At 43.9% G+C, this 22,832-nt stretch overlaps 1 protein-coding gene across 2 annotated transcripts; it reads left to right on the top strand.

Annotated features, from left to right (window-relative positions):
- The first annotated feature begins 585 nt into the window (after nucleotides 1-585).
- LOC114699044 (fukutin) lies at nucleotides 586-22,590 on the top strand. 2 transcript variants are annotated; one of them, XR_005089424.1, is made up of 2 exons: nucleotides 586-2,579; nucleotides 22,493-22,590. XR_005089424.1 is itself a non-coding variant. In XM_037196760.1 (1 exon), exon 1 carries the CDS (start codon nucleotides 1,023-1,025, stop codon nucleotides 2,406-2,408), a length of 1,386 nt encoding a protein of 461 aa, XP_037052655.1. In that variant the 5' UTR covers nucleotides 586-1,022; the 3' UTR covers nucleotides 2,409-6,371. The 2 variants fall into 2 exon arrangements, 1 of the variants encoding a protein (XP_037052655.1); XM_037196760.1 differs by lacking the exon at nucleotides 22,493-22,590 and having other exon boundaries at nucleotides 586-6,371.
- Nucleotides 22,591-22,832: the final 242 nt, after the last annotated feature.

Here is a 22,832-nt window from a genome sequence, read left to right as displayed (position 1 = left end):
TGTGTGTGTGTGTGTGTGTGTGTAACCTAGAGGACAATATGTGGGAGTCAGTTCTTTTTACCATATAGTGTAGTAGAATATTATTTTAAGGTGTGTTACTTTATGTTACATTCGTTTAACTCTGTGAAGCTGTGTTACTTTGCCTGTCTAAAACACTTGATGGTCTAATAAAGAGCTGAGCAGCCAACAGTGAGGCAGGAGAGAGAAATCGGCGGGGCTGTTAGGCAGAGAGGGTAAATAGGAGAAATTTAGGAAGGAAGAAAGAAGTAGCCAGAGAAGGAGGAAGACATCCAGGGTCAACCACCCAGCTACACAGCAAGCCACAGAGTAAGAGTAAGATTTACAGAAGTGATACAGAACATCCCACAGCAAGTCTGCTTACAGAAAGGGGAGCTGGCGGGGGGGGGGGGGGACAGAGACAGAGAGACACACAGAGCAAGAGAGAGAATGGCAGGAGGAAGTAAGAGGGGAGGGAGGAAGGGAGGAAGGGAGGAATCCTTATCCAGCCGAAGTTTGCATGTAGCCCAAGCTCTGCGCTGTCTGGTGAACCAGCACACGAGGGGAGACAGTTCTGCTTTGCTCTCTGAGGTTTTTCTAAACTCGCTGGCATCCTCGGTGCTGCTGAAGGGCTGGCTGCCTGCGGCTTTCTAAAGGCCAGGCCAACAGCAGGGCTCTGAGAACGTGGGACAGCGAAGCGGCAGAAAACGCGGAAGGTCGCAGGCCACCCCAGACATTACTTGGGCCAGCTTGTGAGGCTGCGCGCTTGACGGCTCCTTTGCGACGATTACCGCGACAGCAGTAAAGCGAGGCTTCCACCGCTGCTGTAGAGCGAGCCTTGAAGGAAGAAAATTATATACAATTTTACTAAAGACTGATGGTGGAGATCAGTGCATTGTGGTTTCTATTTTGCAACATTTGAGTATCTCTTTGTTCACAGAAAACAAGATTATCTTCCTGTTTCACGAAGAAGATGAAAACAGCTGGGTTACTGTTGAGAACATCTGAAAAAACTCTGCAGACCAATGAGTAGAATCAATAAGAACGTAATCTTGGCCCTTTTAACACTGACTAGTTCTGCATTTCTGCTGTTTCAGCTGTACTACTACAAGCACTGTTTGTCACCAAAGAACGGAACTGGTTCATCAAAGTCCAAGGGAAACCGAATTGGATTTGATAGCACACAATGGCGTGCAGTTCAGAAATTTGTTATGCTGACATCCAGCCAAAATGTGCCAGTGTTCCTTATTGACCCTTGGATTCTGGACTTGATTAATAAAAACTTGGAACAAGTGAAAAATACTTCTCAAAGCTCCACTTCAGACTGCAGGTTTTTCTGTGTTCCAAGAGACTTTACGGCATTTGCACTGCAGTATCACCTGTGGAAGAATGAGGATGGCTGGTTTCAGATAGCTGAGAATGTGGGATTTCAGTGCTTAAAGACTGAAAGCAAAGATCCTCGGCTAGATGGGATCGACTCACTTTCTGGAACTGAAATCCCTCTGCACTATGTCTGTAAGCTGGCCACTCACGCCATCCACTTGGTGTTCTTTCATGAGAGGAGCGGCAACTACCTCTGGCATGGTCACCTGCGGCTCCAAGGACACATGGACAGAAAGTTTGTTCCTTTTCGAAAGTTGCAGTTTGGCCGTTATCCTGGAGCTTTTGATAGGCCAGAGTTACAGCAAGTTACTGTGGATGGACTAGATGTGCTTATTCCAAAAGACCCAGGACGCTTTCTAGAAGAAATACCACACTCCAGATTTATCGAGTGCAGGTATAAAGAAGCTCGGGCATTCCTTCAGCAGTACCTTGAGGATAATACTGTGGATGCTATGGCCTTTCGGAAGAGGGCAAAGGAATTACTGCAACTAGCCGCCAAAACGTTAAAGGAATTGGGAGTGCCCTTCTGGCTGAGCAGTGGAACTTGTCTAGGATGGTATCGGCAGTGCAGTATTATTCCTTATAGCAAAGATGTCGACCTAGGAGTTTTTATACAAGATTACAAACCTGATATTATTTTGGCATTTCAGAATGCTGGACTTCCACTAAAACACAAGTTTGGGAAGGTGGAAGACAGCTTGGAACTCTCCTTCCAGGGAAAAGATGACGTCAAACTTGACATTTTTTTCTTCTATGAAGAGACTGACCATATGTGGAATGGAGGCACGCAGGCCAAAACAGGGAAAAAGTTTAAGTACCTGTTTCCCAAGTTCACACTGTGCTGGACCGAGTTTGTAGACATGAAAGTCCATGTGCCCTGTGAAACACTTGACTACATTGAAGCCAACTATGGTAAGACCTGGACGATTCCTGTCAAGACATGGGACTGGAAGACCTCACCCCCAAATGTGCAGCCCAATGGAGTCTGGCCTATTTCTGAGTGGGATGAGGTTATCCAGCTGTACTGAGAATACAAAGTTATGGAGGGACATTTCCCAAAAGGAAGGCGGGTAGCTGTTTAAAACATGTGAGAGCCAAAGAAGAAAAATGAAAAGTTTGAAGACAGAAATGTTCTAACTCGTGGGCCGTCTAATCAGCTCTGCCATTCAGCATTTAAAACTGAGCCGTTTCTACACCAGGTAAAACACTAGGTTCTGGTGGTCAGGCAGAGATGAATGAGCAAATGCCTGCCTCCCCCTTGTCATGTCCAATTTTCTGTTAAGGGAGTCTCCCCCACCTTCTGAAGAGCTGATGTGCATTGTGATGTATTCCATGATTCTTAGAACTTTAAATAATGTTTATACTGGAAAGTGAGCTCATCAGACAAAGCTAAGGAAGGGTACATTCGTTAGGAATAATTCCTTCCTGCCAGCCCTCAGGCCTTAAGCTGCTGTGATAGTGCCCCTTTTCGGATTGTGGAATATGAGTTAGTATTTTATTAGTGATTAGACTTTGTGTCACATAGAGAAAGACAGTGGCAGACTCATTTTACAAGCAATGCGATCCACAGTTGACTTAAAGCACAGGGTGATTTATAAAGGAAGATGAGAGCCCATTTCAAGTCTTGTCAAGACGTATCCTCTTTTCTTCATATTGGAAGTGAGAAGGTGATGCCTATGTGATACTTAAATGTCTGACATCATAGGAACATTGTCACTGACCTGCAGTAGTTCATGATAAGTCACTCAGTCATGCTGCCCAAAAGTTGTGATTTCACAGAGCTTACTTTGCTCATTTCATTCTCAATGGCTGTTAGACTTAAAAAATAGGAGTTCTTCATGGATAATTTTCTATGTTCTGAACTTCTAACTCTTCTACCCTTAATTTGAATGTTGTTTGACACTGAATACTAGTAGATATACCTCTGAGTTTTCTAATATACTCTTTATTTATTTATAAACCATAGTGCTGTTTCTTTAATTGATAGCCTACACTCTTAATTGATTTAGCTAAAGATATGACTGTTGTTCTATCCAATATTATTCAGGTTTTCATGATGGAGGATTAATGTGAACCTGATAACTCTTCCTCATTCCAAATCATTGCTTTTAAAACCTGTGTCCATCTCTAGATTTTCTTTCTGCTGAGTGTAATAGTGCAAGGACTCAGACTTCCCTACACCTGCTGGAGCCCTTGGCCTCCTTTTTCTTCTCAAAATATATTCGTGAATAGGCTAGGTTAGCTGCACCCATCTCTGTATCTGTACTGAAGTGATGTGCTCTAAATGAGATATGCAGGGCAGTCTGCCACAATAAATGCTGCCTGGGAGAGGAGGTTCTCTACTCTCTGCTGCTTAGCGATGCTTTCCCTGGCAGCTTGACAGATTTCCCTGTGGAACTATAGTTACTAAAAGGGAAACCAGAATATCTGAGGGAATGGGCTGGCAGAAATTATAAACCAAAACCAAAACCAAAACCAACCTAGGGAGATGTCACATGAAGCGACCAACTTCCAAATTTTAAAATCACATGAAAACTCTTTGGTGGATGAAAAACCACAGTCTGTGAGGATACATCCTCCATGTAGGAATACTGAGTCTCACCATAGCTGTCATATTCAGATTTTCAGGAAACACATTATAGATCATAAAGAGTTCCATCCTAGAAAATAACTCCATGGAATATGTATCCATGTTTTAGATAGATAACCCTAATTTTATTTTATTTTTTTGTGCACTAGAAACAAAATGATTATAATAGTGTTCTTGAGAAAAACCCACCCTATCTGGAGAGAACTGTTTGTTTGTACTCAGTATCCAGAAGTAAGTTCACTCACATCACATTTCTTGAGAGCTCCCATCTTCTGCCAGGAGGTCTCACCTACTCCTGTTCAAGTTACTTCACCTGTGTCCATCTTTGGAGTTCAAGGTCTGGAAGTGTCCAGAATACAGGCTGTCTTGGCCGTGGTCAGAGGTTCTATATTCCTCCCTACACAGAGGACAGCTAAACTTCTTGTCTTTCCTCTGGTTTGGCATTAGTGTTGAAGTTCCTTCCTATCTTGCAGAACTGGAAGGTGAGGCCTGCATCTCAAAATGATCCCATTATTCAGTCACAGTTATGCCTGTGCTTCTCAACCTTTGAACTCTGCTGAGTGTCCAGAGACATTGGGTTAGGTTTGCCCACCACCTGTACCTTCTCAGATCACTTTTCCTTTCCTCCCTGAATATGCCAAGTGTCCTTCTCCTATATGACTACTTTCTGGTCCCATCGCCTGGCTTGCTTGAAGGCACCATGTGTAGTAACTTGTTGGTACATATGTAACCAAGATTATCTGCAGAGACCCTGAGAAGCAAATGCTTTCTCAGTTTGCAACAGCCAGCTACTTCTCCAAGCATGGGGCATATGTCGTGCTCTTGGCTGCAGTTATTGACATCTGGCCTCCGAGATAAAATTCTAGTAACCACAACTGGGCGTCCCTATGAATAGCTGAGCAGTTAGAGAGCAGGCTTCCCAGATTGCCTAGCTGCAGACCCTGAAATGTGGCCCCTGTGTACTCAGTGAAACATTCACTCTAGCCCACAATTTCTCAGCCACTGAGTAATCCCAGGAAGGAGTGAGCTGAGCAAAGAGCTGAGGCCGAGATCCAAGCATTCTATGACTTCTAGTCTGCTGCTGTCTGCAGTCCTGAGATCAGTTCTTAGTGTGGCCTCCATGACACGTCACTCCAGTGTCTCAGAGACATGATCTTTGGGGTGTTCCTGCCATCCCCACTGAAGGCCTGAGGTGACAAAAGATGCTAAGGAGGAATGTTTCTTTCTTGTCCAAAATCGTTTAACTAGGACACAGAAATTGCAGGAGAGGATACACTGCCTTACTCAGAAGGTGGCATGACAGAAGTTGCTTAGAAATCAATGGGGGCGGGGCGCTGATGAGATGGCTTAGAGGGTAAAAGCACTTGTCACCAAATCTGACAACTTGAGTTGGATCCCAGGATCCATATGGTGCAAGGAGAGGATTGATTTCCACAAATGGCCTGTGGCCCCTGCCAACATCACTCTGTGCAATGACTCACAGAACCAAAGCTTTGGAATGCTTAGTCATTTACTACCTACCCTGGATAGACATGTGGGCTAGGGGAGTCTTCTTGCCCAGCATGTGAGGCCTGAGTCAATCAATATAAAGCACCAGAAATCTGAGCAGAAGGATTACTATGTTCAAGGCCACCCTGGGCTACATAGTGAGTTTCAACCCATCCTGGGCTACTATGTAATACCCTGTATTGAGGGAAGGCAAGAGAGTGAGAATATACTCATGTCAATCATCTGCCCACACATTTATGGTTTTTTTCTAAATTAAGCAAGACTCAGCAGGGTATGTAATGCTGTTTTAAGTCACTTCACTTTAGAGCAAAATACTAATTGTAGTGAATTATAGGCAAGCAGACCAATTCAGTGTTGAGACCTTTCATATAAGACCAGTAAGCAAATATAAATTTTCTGAGAAATTTGTTTCTGTACCCTCTCACCTAGGCTAGAATTTGTCACTATAGTTCCTGGACCCAAGCTAATAGGATTTCTCTGAGGGCCCATGTAGTCATCCAAACTTCTACTTATTACCTTCACAGAAGAGCGTACGTATATAGGAAAGCTTTGTCATATAAGGTATTCTGCCATACACTTTAAAAACTCTAAGCTCTTACAAACTTCTGGCAATTTATTCAAAGCATGAAAACTAGTTCATGAGTCTGTTAAATGCAAATCATGTAGCTCTGTCAACATGTGTATGACTATGAACATGTATGTGAATTTTCTAGACAAAGTAATATTTTAAACATGAGATTTCAGTGTATGCATACCAGTTTACTATTTGGTTTTTGTCTTAAGGTATAGTTTATGGTACTGCTGAAAACACTTTTAATATTATTACTATGATCTTAATTTGTAATTTATAACCTACTTTGGGATGATTAATAAAATGTTTTAATCTCTAAAAGAAAAAAAAAAAAAAAAAGATTTACAGAAGTAAGAGAACAGGAAAAGCCCAGAGGCAAAAGGTAGATAGGATTTTTTTTTTTTTTTTTTTTTTTGGACACAGGGTTTCTCTGTGTAGTTTTGGTACCTGTCCTGCATCTCGCTCTGTAGACCAGGCTGCCCTCAAACTCACAGAGATCCACCTGCCTCTGCCTCCCAAGTGCTGGGATTAAAGGCGTGTGCCACCACAGCCGCCTTAGATGGGATAATTTAAGTAAAGAAAAGCTGGCAAGAGACAAGCCATGCTAAGGCCGGGCATTCTTATGTAAGAATAAGCCTCCGTGTGTGATTTATTTGGGAGCCGGGTGGCGGGCCCCCCAAAAGAGTAAAAAAAAACAAACAACATGGGTTCTCCAGATCAAGCTCAGGTCCTCAGATTTGGCCACAAGTGCCCTTATCCGCTAAGCCATCTCACCAGCCCAGTTTTGATGATGGCATCGAGAGCCTTTCCATGGCTATGGTCTAGTGGGAAATTTCTAAGTACAGGTAAGTACTGACTGAGGATATATTAGCTCCAGCACAACTTGAGTGTTTCCTTGTGTTGACTACTCATCCCTACCTGGCAAAGGTCTGTCCAAATCTAACCGTTCTTCTGTGCTTTTGAGAAGTCTTTCCTACCAGTCATAATTAGCTATTTCCCCTTGCAGGGATCTCTGCCTTGCTTCACAGACAACACACAGAGTGACTGGAATATTATAGAGGCAAAATAAATTAACTTTCTAAGGACCAGCTTTGTCATGACTTCATTTCTACAAACTGTCTGTCCCTTAAACCTTGGAGCATGGTCTTCCTCAATCCGGCTATTTCTTCTACTTCCAGTCCCCTGTGTCCCTGTACTTAGATGCTATTGAACACCCAAACCTCTCTTTACAGCATCTCTGATTTTTTTTCCTCTTCTGTGTGGATATGTGTATTTGTTTCATCCGTGTGCACACTTGTGTGTGCATGTATACGTCCACTCATGTGGAGGCGAGAGGTTGACCCTGAGCGTCTTCCTCAACCACTTTATCTGTGAGACTGGGCCTCTGAACCCGGAGTTCCTTATAAGCCACAGGGATCCTCCTGTCCCTGGCTTCCCTGTACGCAGATTATGGGTACATAATGTAGGTGCTGGGGATTGAACTCAGGGCCTCATACTTGTGTGGTAAGTACTTGACTCATTGACTCGTCTACTTAGCTTCCTGTGATTATATATGTGTGTGATTATATTTCATATGTATATACATATACACATGATATATATCAAATATAAGGATATATACATATATATGTATGTATGTATGTATGTATATATATATCTTTATATTTCCACTCTTGTTGTAAAACATTGACCTCAAATGAACTTTTAGAAAAACTCTCTGAGCCACCTGGATTTTGTGCAAAGTACAAATAAGTACAAATCCATGGCCATCAACTCCTCAAGGCCTATGATGGTGTTAACCTCTCTGTCCACTTTGTGAGATCTGAAGACACCACAAAACGAGCCTCTGGGCATCGTCTAGGTCACCTCCCTCTGCTTCCTGATGGCAGACTCCATGTGACCAGCCGCCTCATGCTCCTGCTCCAAGCCCTCCAACCATGATGGACTTCCCCTCGAGTTTAAGACAAAGTCCCTTCTGGCACTAAGTTGCTCCTCTCACATATTTTGTTGCGGCAAATAAGGAAAGTCATTAAGACAGGGCTACATGCCAGTGCTTTTTTTCTTCCGGCCTAAACTTCGTCTGTTTTCTTTCTCGATATTATAAGCTTTTCTCACTATACTTCTGGTCTTAATTGGAGTGTTTATAATATTCCTTTATTAGCCCTTAATGTTTATAGTGATTTATCTTTTGTGCTGATATTAATTAATTAATTATATTTTTTTTTTGCATTCTCTTGTTTTTGGCTAGCCTGGCTGGAGAGTGTAGTCAAATATTTTCCTGGGAATCATTTTGTTTTATTAATTTTTTTTCTCCCTTATTTTTTAATTCTTTATGGATTTTTCAGTATTTATTACTTTTTGTCTTTGGCTTGTTTGGGGTTCCATTACCTCTTCTTTCCACAATCTCTTAAGGAACAAGCTCAGATGACTGATTTAAGATCTCCATTTTTTGTTTGTTAAATGTATTTACTGTTGCACATTTTCCTCTAAGTATTCGTGATTTTGGCATCATGTATTTTCATTTCCATTCCATTTGTGACACTTTTTTTTAAAGATTTATTTATTTATGATGTACCCAGTCTTCTGTCTGCATATACACCTGCAGGCCAGAAGAGGGCACCAGATCTCATTATGGATGGCTGTGAGCCACTATGTGGTTGCTGGGAATTGAACTCAGGACCTCTGGAAGAACAGCTGGTACTCTTAACCTCTGAGCCATCTCTCCAGCCCTTTGTGACACATTTTACATTTCCCCGGAGACTTTGTTTTTGACCTACAAGTTGTGAAAGCAGCATTAACACCGCTCCCTATCTGTTCCCAAAGATTTGCATCCGATTCCAGAAACCTGTGAATTCTGGATTACATAATAGAACTAAAGCTGCAGATGGAATTAAGGCTACTTAATGATTGGACTTGAAAGAGAGCTATTAGCCAGGAGGGCCCAAAGTAAGCAGTAGGATACTTAGAGGAGGGGGTGAGAGCCAGAGATGTCAGTGGGTAAAGGCCAAGGCAGAGCAGTGTGGTCCATGATTGCCAGGAAAGGAACCATGAAACAAGAAGTGTGGTTAGGCCCTCTGAGCTAGAAAAGGATGGTTCTGAGGGTCTTCCGGATTGGCACGCAGCCAGGCAGATTCATGTGGATGCTAATAGAACTCTGAGAGAGCAAATCTGTATTTTAGGCCATGAAAATAAAGGTATTCATTACAGAAGCAGAAACGGACCAAGGTAAGAGGTTTGTTTGCCTGCTGCGTCCTGCATGCTCACACCAGCACCTGATGCCTCTGTAGTTTTGTTAGCCGGCATCTATGATAGTACCTTTTGAATACTGAAAGCATCAAAAATTGTTTGTTAAGCCAGTAAATAATTGAAAGCCATTTGCTGAGAGTGGATCTATTATTTGTTGTCACTTCCTAGGACAAACAAACACTCTTAAAAACACAGATTGTATGTACTGTGTGATTTATTATGGCTGAATTAGATATTAAGCTTGGCTAAAACTCAGCCATTCTTCTCTTCTCCAGTGGAAGCCCTCAGGCTACCCTGTGTTGGGGAGGGGAGGAGGAAATCAGCTCATTTGTCTCCTTTATGGCCTTATAAAAAATATCCCCGGTGTGGCTTTCATTAGGAGAAGCATCTTTCTGTGAACTATGGGCCCGACCACATTGGCAGGAATTTTACCGTCTTCGTGTTCCCAAGCTTGCCTGGGGGCAGCTTTCATCACCCGTTTTCAGACACTGCTCTGCAGGTTCAAGAAGACCAGGGACTGCTGCACCACATCAATTTGGTGATTAAATTAAACTGGGGCTTCTGCTTCTACACATGAAGGATATTAACCACTCCTGGGCATTGACTCCCAACCACCACCCCTCCCCACCCCCAGCGACAAACCCTAGAACCCAACCCTGCCTCTGAAGGGGGTTCACATCAAGTTCAGTCGCGGCCAACGTTCTATCCAGGGGCAGTTTCTCACTAGACTACCCACAGAGACGATCTGAAGGGAAACTGAGGCCCAGGGATTCTAAGGGTGTTACAGTCTGTGGGGAGGGGGTGAGGGAAGAACTCCAGCAGTTCATGCAGGGGTTCCCTCTCAAATTTTTGAGACTAAATTCCAATCTGTGTGTGTGGAGAGAGAAACGCTGTGGTAGCGTGAATTCTAATTGGTCTTAACAATAAAAACCCAGAATCAGATATCGGGGTAAATGCTGAGAGATCAGAGAAGTAAAGGAGCCAGCCACTAGAGAGACTTCTTACCTCTACTGAATCCTCAGACTGAAGAGGGGCTGAGCTCCTGTCTCTTCCCGCCTTATATTTCTCTCTCCACCTCCCAAGTCCTGGGATCAAAGGCATGAGATCCCAAGTGCTGGGATTAAAGGCGGGGCTCTGTTTCTCTTTTAGACTGGTTCAATCGTGTGTAGCCTAGGGTGGCCTTGAACTCCTGATCTTCCCGCTTCCTCCTCCCAAATGCTGGGATTAAAGGTATGCACCACCACTGCCTGGCCACTGTGGTTAACTGGTGGCTAGCTCTGCACTCTGATCTCCAGGCAAGCTTTAGTTGTTGGAGCACAAGCAAAATGTCACCACACTGTAATGCGCAGAGCAGAGAACAACTAGCTGGGTCAGGAATGTTCATAGAGGAGTTGGCTCACAAAAGCTACGGCATCACGCTAATCCCATGAGACAGCATGGAGAGACCTCACTGAGTAAACAGGTCACTCAGTAAACATCTCATGCACCCAGATGGCTGCTATGGTGCAGAATTACCTAGCCTCGACTTCAACACTTCAAACCAAACCTTCAAGACATGAAGTTGATCCACCTAGTGCTTAACCACCCCTAAGAACAAAGTGTGACTCTTTAGGAATACTGTTTAAAAAAAAACCAATACCAAAAAGCTTTTGGCGCATGAAACGGCTCAGCAGGTAGAAGTATCTGCTGCCAAGCCTTGTGGCCTGAGTTTGATCTCCGGGCCCCACATGGTAGATGGAGAGGGGTGACTCTAGCACATTGTCCTTGATTCTACATGTAGTATGTCACAGTCTGCATGCACATGTGCACACACACACAAATATCAAAAACAAATACACTTTAAAGTTGAGGGTATAATTCAGTGATAAAGCATTTGCATAGTATATATACACGAGGCTCTGAGAGTGAGCCTTGGACGAACAAAAGGAACACACAAAAGATGTGTGTGTAGCCAGGCAGTGGTGGCACATGCCTTTAATGCCAATACTCATGAGGCAGAGGCACAAGGATCTCTCTGAGTTCGAGGCCAGCCTGGTCTATGGAGAGAATTCTAGGACAGCCAGGGCTACACAGAGTACACAGAGAAAGTCTGCCTCAAAAAAAAAAAGTTGTGTGTGTGTGTGTGAGAGAGAGAGAGAGAGAGAGAGAGAGAGAGAAGGGAGACTGAGGCTGCTAGAAATAGTGAGACAGAATTGGAGCGCAGGGCATAGCATAGACTTGTACAGAGCTGTAGAAAGGCCCTCTCCAAACATGTGACATAATTGTGCTTTGTCCGTGAATCTTGGACATCCACACTGTAAACAAGAACAGTGCCTGGCAGGGAACAGTGTGTGTTCTCACTGGTCAGACCTTCTCCGCTCAAGGCACTGGGAGCTGGACGCAGCCCTCAGAGGAACTGCAGATCAAGAGTCCAGAGTGGAGACTTCTCTGGATCCAGCAGAACAAGGCTCACGGAGACTGGGCTGACCCTTCTGGGTATTTAACTGAGCATTAGAACAAGATTCCACACTCCTCTCCAATGTGAAGCCAGCAATGTCCAGGACCAAAAATTGTGACCTGTAACTGGGGGAAAAGTAGATAATAGAAATGATAAAGAGGATGAAATTGGCAGACTTAGATGTTAAAGTATATATTATGAATTAAAGAAAAATATGATTAAAAAGAGAAAATAGGAAGATATTAAAATATATTAGTACAGGCAAAGGATGCAGCTCAGATGGCAGTGTCTAGAATACACAGGATCTGGGTTCGATATCCGGCACTGCGTGAAAAGGGAGTGGAGCTTCCCTAGAATGTTAGCACTTGGAGGTGGAAGCAGGAGCATCGGAAGGTCAAGGTCAGGGTTAGAGAGATGGCTCAGCAGTTAAGAGCACTGACTGCTCTTCCAGAGGACCCAGGTTCAATTCCCAGGACTCACATGACAGCTCCCAGCTGTCTGTAACTCTAGTTCCGGGGGATCTGATTCCCACAGACATACTTGCAGGTAAAACACCAATGTATATAAAATAAAAATAAATTATTTTTTTTTTAAAAAAAAGGTCAAGGTTAGTCTCACAGCAAGGTTAAGACTGTATGAGAACCTGTCTCAATAACAGCAACCAATAAATATGTAGTGCTGATTTTGGGGGTATAAAAATACAATAAATTAAAGATACACTGAATGGGATTAGTAATTTATTAAAAATGCTGCCAGTAAACTGGGAAGCAAAGGCGGAGCAGTAGCAACTATCCAAGATAAAGGGAAAAGGGATGAAAAGTAAACTGAGTCACAGGACAATATCCAGTGGTCTAATGTATATTTACCGAGTCCCAAACCATATGGGATGGCCGGATCTATAATCCCAGCACTCAGAAGGCAGAGGCAGGAGATCGTGAGTCCATCTAAGACAGACTGGACCACATCAAGAGATTCAGTGTAAATAACCTAACAAGCCAACCAATAGGCAAACAGGATCTCAGAGAACAGAGGAGTAAAAATGCTAGAAAAATGATTAAGCGTTTTCTACAGTTCATAAAATGATTAATCTATAGATCTAAAAATTCCATATGGGGGGTTTAATATGATCAAAATACATTGTACAAAATTTCCAAAGAAATAATAAAAAAATTGAGGGAGAAAAAAAACAAAACAAAACTCAAAAACAAAAACAAAACCACCACCACCACCAACAAAAACCCTCAAATCCAAAGTCGAAGCAGCATAAACAAAAACTATGTAAAAACTGGTTTCAAAGTGTGTGAAAACAGATGGATAAGAGAAAGCATCCAGAGGGAATATGATTGGTTTTAATGTTAAAATTGCATGTGTGTGTGTGCACCAGTCCATGTGTGCACACGCTACAGCGCGCATGTGGGGCTCAGAGAACAGTTGGAGGGAGTCCGTTCTCACCTCTTACCATGTGGGTTTGGGGACGTGAACTCAAGTTATGAGGATCGAGGGCAGGCAACATTACCCACAAAGCCATCTTCCCTGCCTAAGAGCTTTTTTTGTTTGTTTGTTTTTGTTTTTTCGAGACAGGGTTTCTCTGTGTAGCTTTGCGCCTTTTCCTGGAGCTCACTCTCTAGACCAGGCTGGCCTTGAACTCACAGAGATCCGCCTGGCTCTGCCTCCCCAGTGCTGGGATTAAAGGCGTGCGCCACCATTGCCTGGCAAATTTTTTTTTAAGTGACAGTTTTCTTATGAGAAACTATGTAGGCGATAAATCAATGGAATCATATATTTCAAGTGCTGTTTATAGATTCTTGTGCTATAATTGGGGCTTGATTGGGTCTAAGATCACGAGGGAGGAGACAAGCTTCAAGGCGCGCCTGTGGAGGGTGAGCTTCTTTATGTTGTTCAGGAACATTCCCTCTGCTGGGGATCTGGAACTGCAGGAAACAGAGAAAGCCAGCAAGGCACTAGCATGCATGCATTGCTCTTCGTGTTCTGATTGTGGGCATCACGTGACCAGCTGCTTCAGGTTCCTGCTGTCTTGAATTGCCACCATGACGGGCTGTTGTACCTTGACCCTGTCAGCCAGAATACACCCTTACTCCCTCGGGTTGCTGATGTCAGAATATTCGCTCACAGCAACGGGAAAAGAAACCAAGACAGCTCTCAACTGTGGAAAGATGTTTTTCAGAAATTAAAGCTAGGTTTATGTCCCTAGTCCCAATGCTTAAGATGCAGACCACAGGGCAGCAGCCTGCCTGGTTTGCATAGCAAGACTCTGCCACCATAAAAGAGAAAATAAAGGAACAGAAAAAGGAGACAGAGAGATAAAGAGACAGAGACAGAGATAAAGAGACAGAAAGGGAGGCACAGAGAGGGGGACATAGAGAGAGACAGACACAGAGAGACAGAGGCAGACAGACCAAGTGTTGGTTTCATGTGGCGTTTTTAACCCTTTGAGGAAAAGTCATGAGGCACAACAAAACCAAACTCACTATGAGAGTTTTGATAGGAGAAGGGACAGAAAAGACTGTCATCATCGGATTCGCCTTTTTGGACTATCCCCCTGCGCATGCGCATATGGGCCCATGTGGCTATGCCACGCATGCGCATAGATAGCGTGATCACAGTGCACCTACTAGGTAGGATGTACGGCCCCAGAAATGACTAGGCGGAAATGACTAGGTGTCTCGCCAGGGCAGGCTCGGCCATGGGGGCGTGGTTATAACTGCTCATGTCACAAAGCAGATATAATTCGTGGCAAGCAGAGTTGCTCCTACAAGGAGGGTTGTTTCAGGCAGGAGAAATGGAAAACTTTAAATTTTCTTTCTAAGATTTATCTTATTTTTAATTATGAGTCTGAGTTTGGGTGTGGATGAGGACATCAGAGACACTGGAGTTGGAGTTGAGAGCTACCTGACCTGGGTGCTGAGAACTGAACTCAGGACCTCTGGGAGAGCAGAACATACTCTTAACTGCTGAGCCATCTCTCCAGCCTGGGAAAATTCTCTTAATGATACAAATTAAAACTAACTCAAAAAGAAAATGTGTATGAACAGCCTTATAGCAGATAAATGAAATTAACTTCATTTGTAAACTTTAAGCAAAGAAAATTTAAGGCCCAGATTGCTTCACTGGTTAAATTTTACCAAATTTTAAAGAATAAGTAATACCAATTTTACACAATCTGTTAGAAAATTAAGAAGGGGGATCATTTCTTACTTTATGGTATCTGTATTACACTAATACCTACACTAGCCAGATATATGAGAAACAAAGCACACAGTTCAACATTGGTGCAATATTCGATCACACTTGTGAAGATGTGTCTCTGTCCTTCCTTGCCTGCCTAAGGCACCTTCTGATTGGTTTAATAAAGAGCTGAATGACCAATAGCTAGGCAAGAGAGGATAGTCGGGACTTCAGGGGGAAAGAGGAACTGGGGGGCAGGGCTTAGAGAATCAGAAAAGGGACTTAATGCCAGCAAGATTCGGAAGTTGGACAGACAGTAAGGAGGAGAGTTAACAAGTCATGTGGCAGAATGTAGATTAATATAAATGGGTTAATTTAAGTTATAAGAGCTAGTTGGGAACAAGCCTAAGTTAAGGCCAAGCTTTCATAATTAATAAGAAGTCTCGGTGTCATTATTTGGGAGCTGGCAGTCCAAAGAAAGTCCAACTACACGACATCACTCAGAATATCAGACATAAAAATGATTTTCATATTGTCAAATTAAATGAAGTAATATTTTAAAATGATGGCCAGGTGGTGGTGGCGCACACCTGTAATCCCAGCACTCGGGAGGCAGAGGCAGGTGGATCTCTATGAGTTCAAGGCCAGCCTGGGCTATAGAGCTAGTCTAGGACAGGCTCCAAAGCTACAGAGAAACCCTGTCTCGAAAAACCCAAATAAAATAAAATAAAATGATGGTACATCATAATTAAGGGGACTTTATTTCATTAGTGCAAAGTGGACTTCTACTCATATCCAACCCAGGGCCTTTGCTTGGCAAGCTTCTTATCACTATATTTCCACTTATCTTCCACTTCCTCTTATCACTATATAAGCTATATTTCCACCCCTAAAATAGGTATGCTATTAAAAAAAACCTGTGATTTATTAAACTATAATAACAGGATCAAGGGGAAAGTAATATAATTTCAGTGGGTTCAGGAGAAAGCCAAACTTAAAACCTAACACACATTCATGATTAAAATGCTAATCAAACTATGAATAAAAGGCAACTTCTTCGATCTGCAGAAGACGAAAGCTCTAGGTAGGTTAGGTGTGGTGGTGTACAGCCCTGGCAGTAATCCTGGCACCTGGCAGACTCAGTGGAAGAGGATCAAAGGTTCCATGTTCCGGGCTGGCCTGGAACTACATTGTGAAATCTGCTTGTTTAAAAAGGGGGGGCACTAAGATAAATGACAATGAATAAGTAAACAATTTTTTTTTCAAGATGGGAATCAAGGGCCAGCAAGATGGCTTACCTTTTATGGATTGTTCTCTGGCCTTCACACATGAATGCAGTACACACACACACACACACACACACACACACACACACACCTCACACACCAAATAGATAATTTTAGAAAAAGTTAATCAGGACTCAGGAGGCAGAGGCAGGCAGACCTCTGAGTTTGAGGCCAGCCTGGTTTATATAGCCAGTTCCAGACCAGCCAGACATAGAGTGAAAGCCTGTCTTTCACAAACAACAAAACAAACCCAAAATGTTTAAAAATAAATAACAATATTGATTTTGGTGTTGTCAGTTTTGTTTGTTTGTTTGTTTTCCCAAGATATGGTTTCTCTGTGTAGGTCCACCTGTCCTGCAACTCACTCTGTAGACCAGGCTGGCCTCAAGCTCAGAGATCAGCCTACCTCTGCCTCCCAAGTGCTGGGTTCAAAGGTGTGCACCACCCATGGCCAGCTTTAACAATATTGATTTATTAATTTTTTTAAAAGAGAAGAATAATATTTATGTTGGGGACCGTGAGATGGCTCTGTGGGTAAGCATACTTGCCACTAAGCCTGATGACCTGAATTGCATTCCCAGGATCCAACAGTGGAGAGAACTGGTTCCTTCAGGTTGTCCTCTGACTGCCCCTTGCATACAGACACACAGAGCTGCAAGTCAATGAAAATTCCATTTAGCAGAATAGAAACAGGGAACTGGAGAGATGGCTCCTCTTGGTTTGTGTTTTTATTGCTGTGAAGAGACACCATGACCATGGTTACTCTTATAAAGGAAAATATTTACTTGTGGTGACTGGATTATAGTTTCAGAGGTTCAGTCCATTATCGCCATGGCAGGGAGAATGGTGGCCTATGGTGATATTTTATTTGTGCTGAAATGTGATTTTATTTGTATGTTAATAAATAAAGTTGCCTGGGTGTCAGAGCTAATAACAAGCCATAGCAGAAGTCTGGCAGTGGTAGCACATGCCCTTAATCCGATCACATGGCAGGCAGAGTCTGTGTGTTCAAGGATACAGTCAGTTTGGTGACACATGCCTTTAATCTCAATACCAACCATAGAGACCTGGAGGTCTGTATAGACAGGCAGTGATGAAGAAGTCATGTGGTTGGGTTTAGAACCAATGAGAAGGCAGAACATCAGCAGCTGGTAAGCTAAAGGCTATTCGCTAGTGCTCTGATCTCTTGGGCTTTTTAACTCTTTATTTGGCTCTGTGTTTCTTATTTAATAAGACTGTTTAGAATTACATCTAAGTGGCCTGTAGGTAGATGTGGTGCTGGAGCTGAGAATCCCACATCTTGACTCAGAGGCAACAGGAATTTGACTGACTGTCACACTGTATGAAAGCTTGAGAAAAGAGACCTTAAAGTCTGCCCCCCCACAGTGACACACTTCCTCCAACAAGACCACTCCCACTCCAACAAGGCCATGCCTCCTCATAGTGCCACTCCCTTTGGGGGCCATATTCCTTCAAACCACCACATGGCTCAGTATGTAAAGGCACATGCCACACAAGCCTCATGATCTGAATTCCATCTCTGGGACCCACAGTGGGAAAAGAACCGACTCTGAAAAGTCCCTGGCCTCCACATACACACTGTATAGCCTGTGTCTCTCTCCTCTCCCACCACCCCACCACCCCCACCACACATGCAAACAATAAAAACAGAAATACATTTAGGGCTGGAGAGATGGCTCAGAGGTAAGAGCATTGTTGCTCTTGGAGAGGATTCGGATTCTCAGCACTAACATGGTGTCTCACAACATTGCAGTTCCAGAGGATCAGACACTTCTTTCTAACCCAGTGGTGCTCAGCCTTCCTAATGCTTCGATCCCTTAGTACAGTTCCTCATGTTGTGGTGACCCCAAACCATAACATTATTTTGTTGTTACTTCATTTCTGTACTTTTGCTACTTTTATGAATTATAATGTAAAAGATCTGAGTTTTCTTATGGTCTTGGGTGACCCCTGTGAAAAGGTCATTTGACTTACCCCAAAGGGGTGGAGATCCACAGTTTTGTTCTGCCCAGATCAGGACCCCCAAAGAGAACACCGGAGACCCAAGATGTCCAGAATGCAATAGCAAGGTTTATTTGACCTGTAAGTTCAAGCTAGCAAGGAACCCTCGTCCACCACACCTGATGCCTCGAGGCAAGGAGGAGAGTTACTCTTTCTTGGGGAAGTTAGTTTTTATAGGCAAAACCCACAAAATTTCTTAGAGAGGAGGGGGTTAGTATGGGTCCATCCTTGATTGGTCCAGTTTTTCCCGGGCCTGGACTTTGTCTTATTTCAGCTTATCTGTTTGCCCTGTCAGGAGTTTTACAACCCATCTCCGGGGTCTGGTCATGTTATCTCCGGAGAGGGGCATCTCGTGGTTAATTGGTCACCACCAGACATCCTGACTTTGTTCTTTTGAAAACACCTGACTTCACCCTCTCCAGGAAGGGGGAGCTGACCCAGTTTTGTTTATTTTTAAGATATCTCTTCCCTCAGCTCTTTTGGGTCTCTGGGGGAACTGTGTCTGGGTCTTTGGTGGGGGGATCTTTCAGTTTGAACCACTGTTCTAACTTCTGCAGGCGCCAGGCATACACATATGTACATATAAAATGTGCACACACTCGGGGCAGCGATGGTGCACTCCTTTAATCCCAGCACTTGGGAGGCAGACCCAGGTGGATCTCTGTGAGTTTGAGGACAGCCTGGTCTACAGAGCAAGATCTAGGACAGGCACCAAAACTACACGGAGAAACCCTGTCTCGAAAAACCAAGATCTGGGGTTGGGGATTTAGCTCAGTGGTAGAGCGCTTGCCTGGCAAGCGCAAGGCCCTGGGTTTGGTCTTCAGCTCCAGAAAGAAAAGAAAAGCCAAAATGTGCACACACATAAAATAAAAATAAATCTAACATAATACATTTAGAAAAAAAAATGTATATGGTAAAGTGATGTGACAGAGTGGCCAAGAGACCAATATCTATAATGTACTTAGTGATGGGAACCACAGCCAACAGCACCAAAAATGGCTCAAAGCCACGCCCCTCCCTCCCAACAGGCTGGTAAGCCTCAAAAGCACTTTGGGTCATCATCATGTTCTCCAAAAATTCCTAAAATTCCTAAAAACCTCTCATTTAATTTTTCTTCATTTATCTTGAGAGAAGTAAAATGCTGTGGCCTTCCGTGGGGCTTTGGAGATATTGGCCCAATCCTTAATGGCACCATTCCTTTCCGGACGGCGAAACTTTCTGTCTTTCCTTATGAACTCGCTGCGATGGCCGAGATAGCATCCTCTTTTATTTGCCCATATCCGTCCCTGGATCTCCCTTTCTGCGCAGACTCAGGTCGCACCCCTGCTGCCCTCTCAAGGGCCCGGGGACCACGTGAGACTCTTTCTTTCAGCTACACCCTGCGTTCCACTTGAGTGCCCCCTTCAGGCTCTCTACCCAGGAGAAGGAGTGGTCGGTGTATGTTCCCAACAAAGAGGGTTGGACGCCCTGTTCCACGGTTCAATACCCCAGTCCATTGTAAGCAGAAACCACGAATCTGCGGAGGGTGTGTAACTACGGGCCACTTTTCACTCTCCCTCCTCCATCAAACAACCCCAGGACTCAATGTCCCTGACGTCTCCACCCTGCAATAACCTTGCCTTTGCATTTCACTCAATTGCCAGGGCTCTGTCAGGCCACACCCTGCTTTTTGAATCAGTTTTATGAAGCAGATTCACTAATCACTAATCCAAACGGGGACTCCCACTGGCTGGGGTTAACAAGGGTTTTAACCACGTAACTGCTTCAAACGGCATTCAGAAAACCTCTGATTCCGGCACCCTGGCTGCAGCTTTATCAACGACCTTAGTCTGGCGACTAAAGGAAGCAGATTTACTGCTTACGGATAAGTAGCCAGAGACGAAAGCCTAGGATGTTCTGTGAAACGCTTCTCTGTGGCTCAGAAAGCTGCCCTGAGGCAAGCGGAGTCTCACATATGTGTATCCCAGCTGGGCTATACACCCCTGGGGAACCCTGAAAAGAAGCCAGCTCTGTGGTGCACATCTCTGGGCAACGTGACTCACTGAGTAACATTTTGAGGGACATCGTGTTTTCAGAGAAAGGAGGAACAAGGACAGGCTGTTCTGGAAAGTTCCTCTGAAGCCACAATAGTGAACAACAATTTTCAATTTGGCAATCACCACATTTAGCTAAGGACTAATGTTTTTACATTTATAGTAATTTATCTTTGTGGAACTTGCATTTTATTAAAATTTTAATTAAAGATATTCAAGTTATTCTCATTGGAGAAGGGTTATTTTATTTATAATTTTTCTTTCTGCCCTCTTCTTTTTTTGGGTGTGTGTGTGTGGTGGGGGGTGGTTTTTCAAGACAGGGTTTCTCTGTGTAGTCCTAGCTGTCCAGTCTGTAGACCAGGCTGACCTTGAACTCAGAGATCCACCTGCCTCTGCCTCCCAAGTGCTGGGATTAAAGGTGTGTGCCTCCACTGCCTGGCATTGCTTCTTAGAGTTCCTTCTTAAAAATTGAAGTCTATGTAGTGGGATTACATCTGTTAGACCTTGAGATGTGTTTCGCCACCTCAGCCATCCATCGGAACCTGTCTTCACAAAGCCCTCCTGCCTCCTTATATTTGATCAATGAGACCAAACCTCTCAAAGGAGAGAGAAGGTAGTAAGGAGTTCAAAACTCCCTCGGCAGTCCCACGTGGCAGCTAACCCTCAAGACCATTGCTTCAACGCCACCCTAAACATGGTTTTGTGTTTATTCTGCCTGCACATATGCCTGCCCACCAGAAGAGGGCGCCAGATCTCATTACAGATGGTTGGGAGCCACCATGTGGTTGCTGGGAATTGAACTCGGGACCTCTGGAAGAGCAGTCAGTGCTCTTAACCTCTGAGCTACCTACCCATTCCCCTGGCTTTGGAGTTTTTCAGCTGCCCGTTTCTCTCTAGTCCCAAACCTCCACTTCGCCCTTGCCTACTCTCTCTCAGAAAAATATTCATAACCTTCCAACAGAACCTGGCCCCTCTTGGTCCCTTTGGGATAACTGCTCACCAAGGTGTGACTTTTCTGTTGCTGTGATTCCCGAGCACGGATCAAGGCAACTCCCGGAAGAAAGGGTTGGTGGGGCTTAGGGTTCCCGAGGGATAGGAATCGGTGATGGCGGGGAGGCGTGGCAACAAAGCAGCAGGCATTGTTGCACGGACTGGCTCACATCTTGAACCACGAACATGGAGCAAAGAGAGCATCTCAGAGTCCACCCTCAGTGCCATGCCACCTCCAACAAGGTCACCCCTCCTAAACCTCCTCCAACAGCACTACCAACTGGGGACAGGGTGTTCAAACACTGGAGCCCGTGGAGGGGGCATTCCCACTCAAACCATCAACCAGCCGCAGGGTTTCTATCACACTACGTAGTTAGTTATTCAACTGTGCAGTAACTCCTAGTAATCTACAAAAGTCATTTATTTTCCTCTTCTTCCTTGTCTCAATGCTTTATGCCTAATTATGCCCTACACTCAGCTTATGAGCGTTGTTAAGTATTAATTTTGATTACGGATTAAAAGATGGACATGTAGTTGGACCTGAGAGCACACATCGTTAGTCCCAGCACTCAGAAGGCAGAGGGAGGCGAATCTCTCAGTTCTAATCCAGCCTGGGCTACATAGAGAAACTGTTAAAAAACAAACAAACAAGCAAAAAACAAAAAAACAAATAGAAGTTGAGCATTAAAAGGAGTTTTTTCGAATGCCTTTAATCCCAGCACCCGGGAGGCAGAGGCAGGCGGATCTCTGTGAGTTGGAGGCCAGCCTGGACTACAGAGGGAGTTCCAAAGCTACCCAGAGAAACTCTGTCTTGAAAATAAAAAAGAGTTTTTGATATCTGTTCCAGATTGCTTGTGGTATTGGTGAGGAAACAGATAGCTGGATGAGTGTTTAAAATTATCCAGCTAATTAATAATGGAGTGTGAAAACACTTAGGCTAATTTCTTCCATTTTTCAGCCCAGTGAATTTTTTATTAAGTTATATTTGCTACTATGGACATAAAACAAGGTCAAAAAGTAACACAAATATGTAAAATAAACAAAGGTTTATTACAATTATAATAACTGTATATAAATAAAGTCACTGAGACCAATGACTTAACTACACACTAATCTAAAACTTATGAACACTAGAAGCTGTAAGCTGGCCCAGAGACCCAGGTTACAACCAAAAAAAAAAAAAATCAATGGAAAAAAAAAGTCAACGGAATGATTTCTAACGATATTCTGCTATATTCATAGAGTGGGGCCTAGCCCAGTGGTCATGAGAGAGACTTCATCCAGCAACTGATGGAAACAGATGCAGAGATCCACAGCCAAGTCTTGGGTGGAGCTCCGGGAATCTTGCAGAAGAACGGGAGGAAGGATTGTAGGAGCCAGAGGGGTCAAGGACATCACAAGAAAACTCACAGAATCAAGAAACCAGGGCTCATAGGGCCTCACAGAGACTGAACTGACAACCAGGGAGCCTGCATGGGACTGACCTAGGTCCTCTTCGTATATGTTACAGTTGTGTAGCTTGGTCCTCTTGTGGGACTCCTAACAGTGGGAGCAGGGCCTGTCTGACACTGTTGCCTGCTTT

Source organism: Peromyscus leucopus, chromosome 18, assembly GCF_004664715.2.
Source record: "Peromyscus leucopus breed LL Stock chromosome 18, UCI_PerLeu_2.1, whole genome shotgun sequence".
NCBI lineage: Eukaryota > Metazoa > Chordata > Mammalia > Rodentia > Cricetidae > Peromyscus > Peromyscus leucopus.
This window is presented reverse-complemented; position numbering and strand designations above follow the sequence as displayed.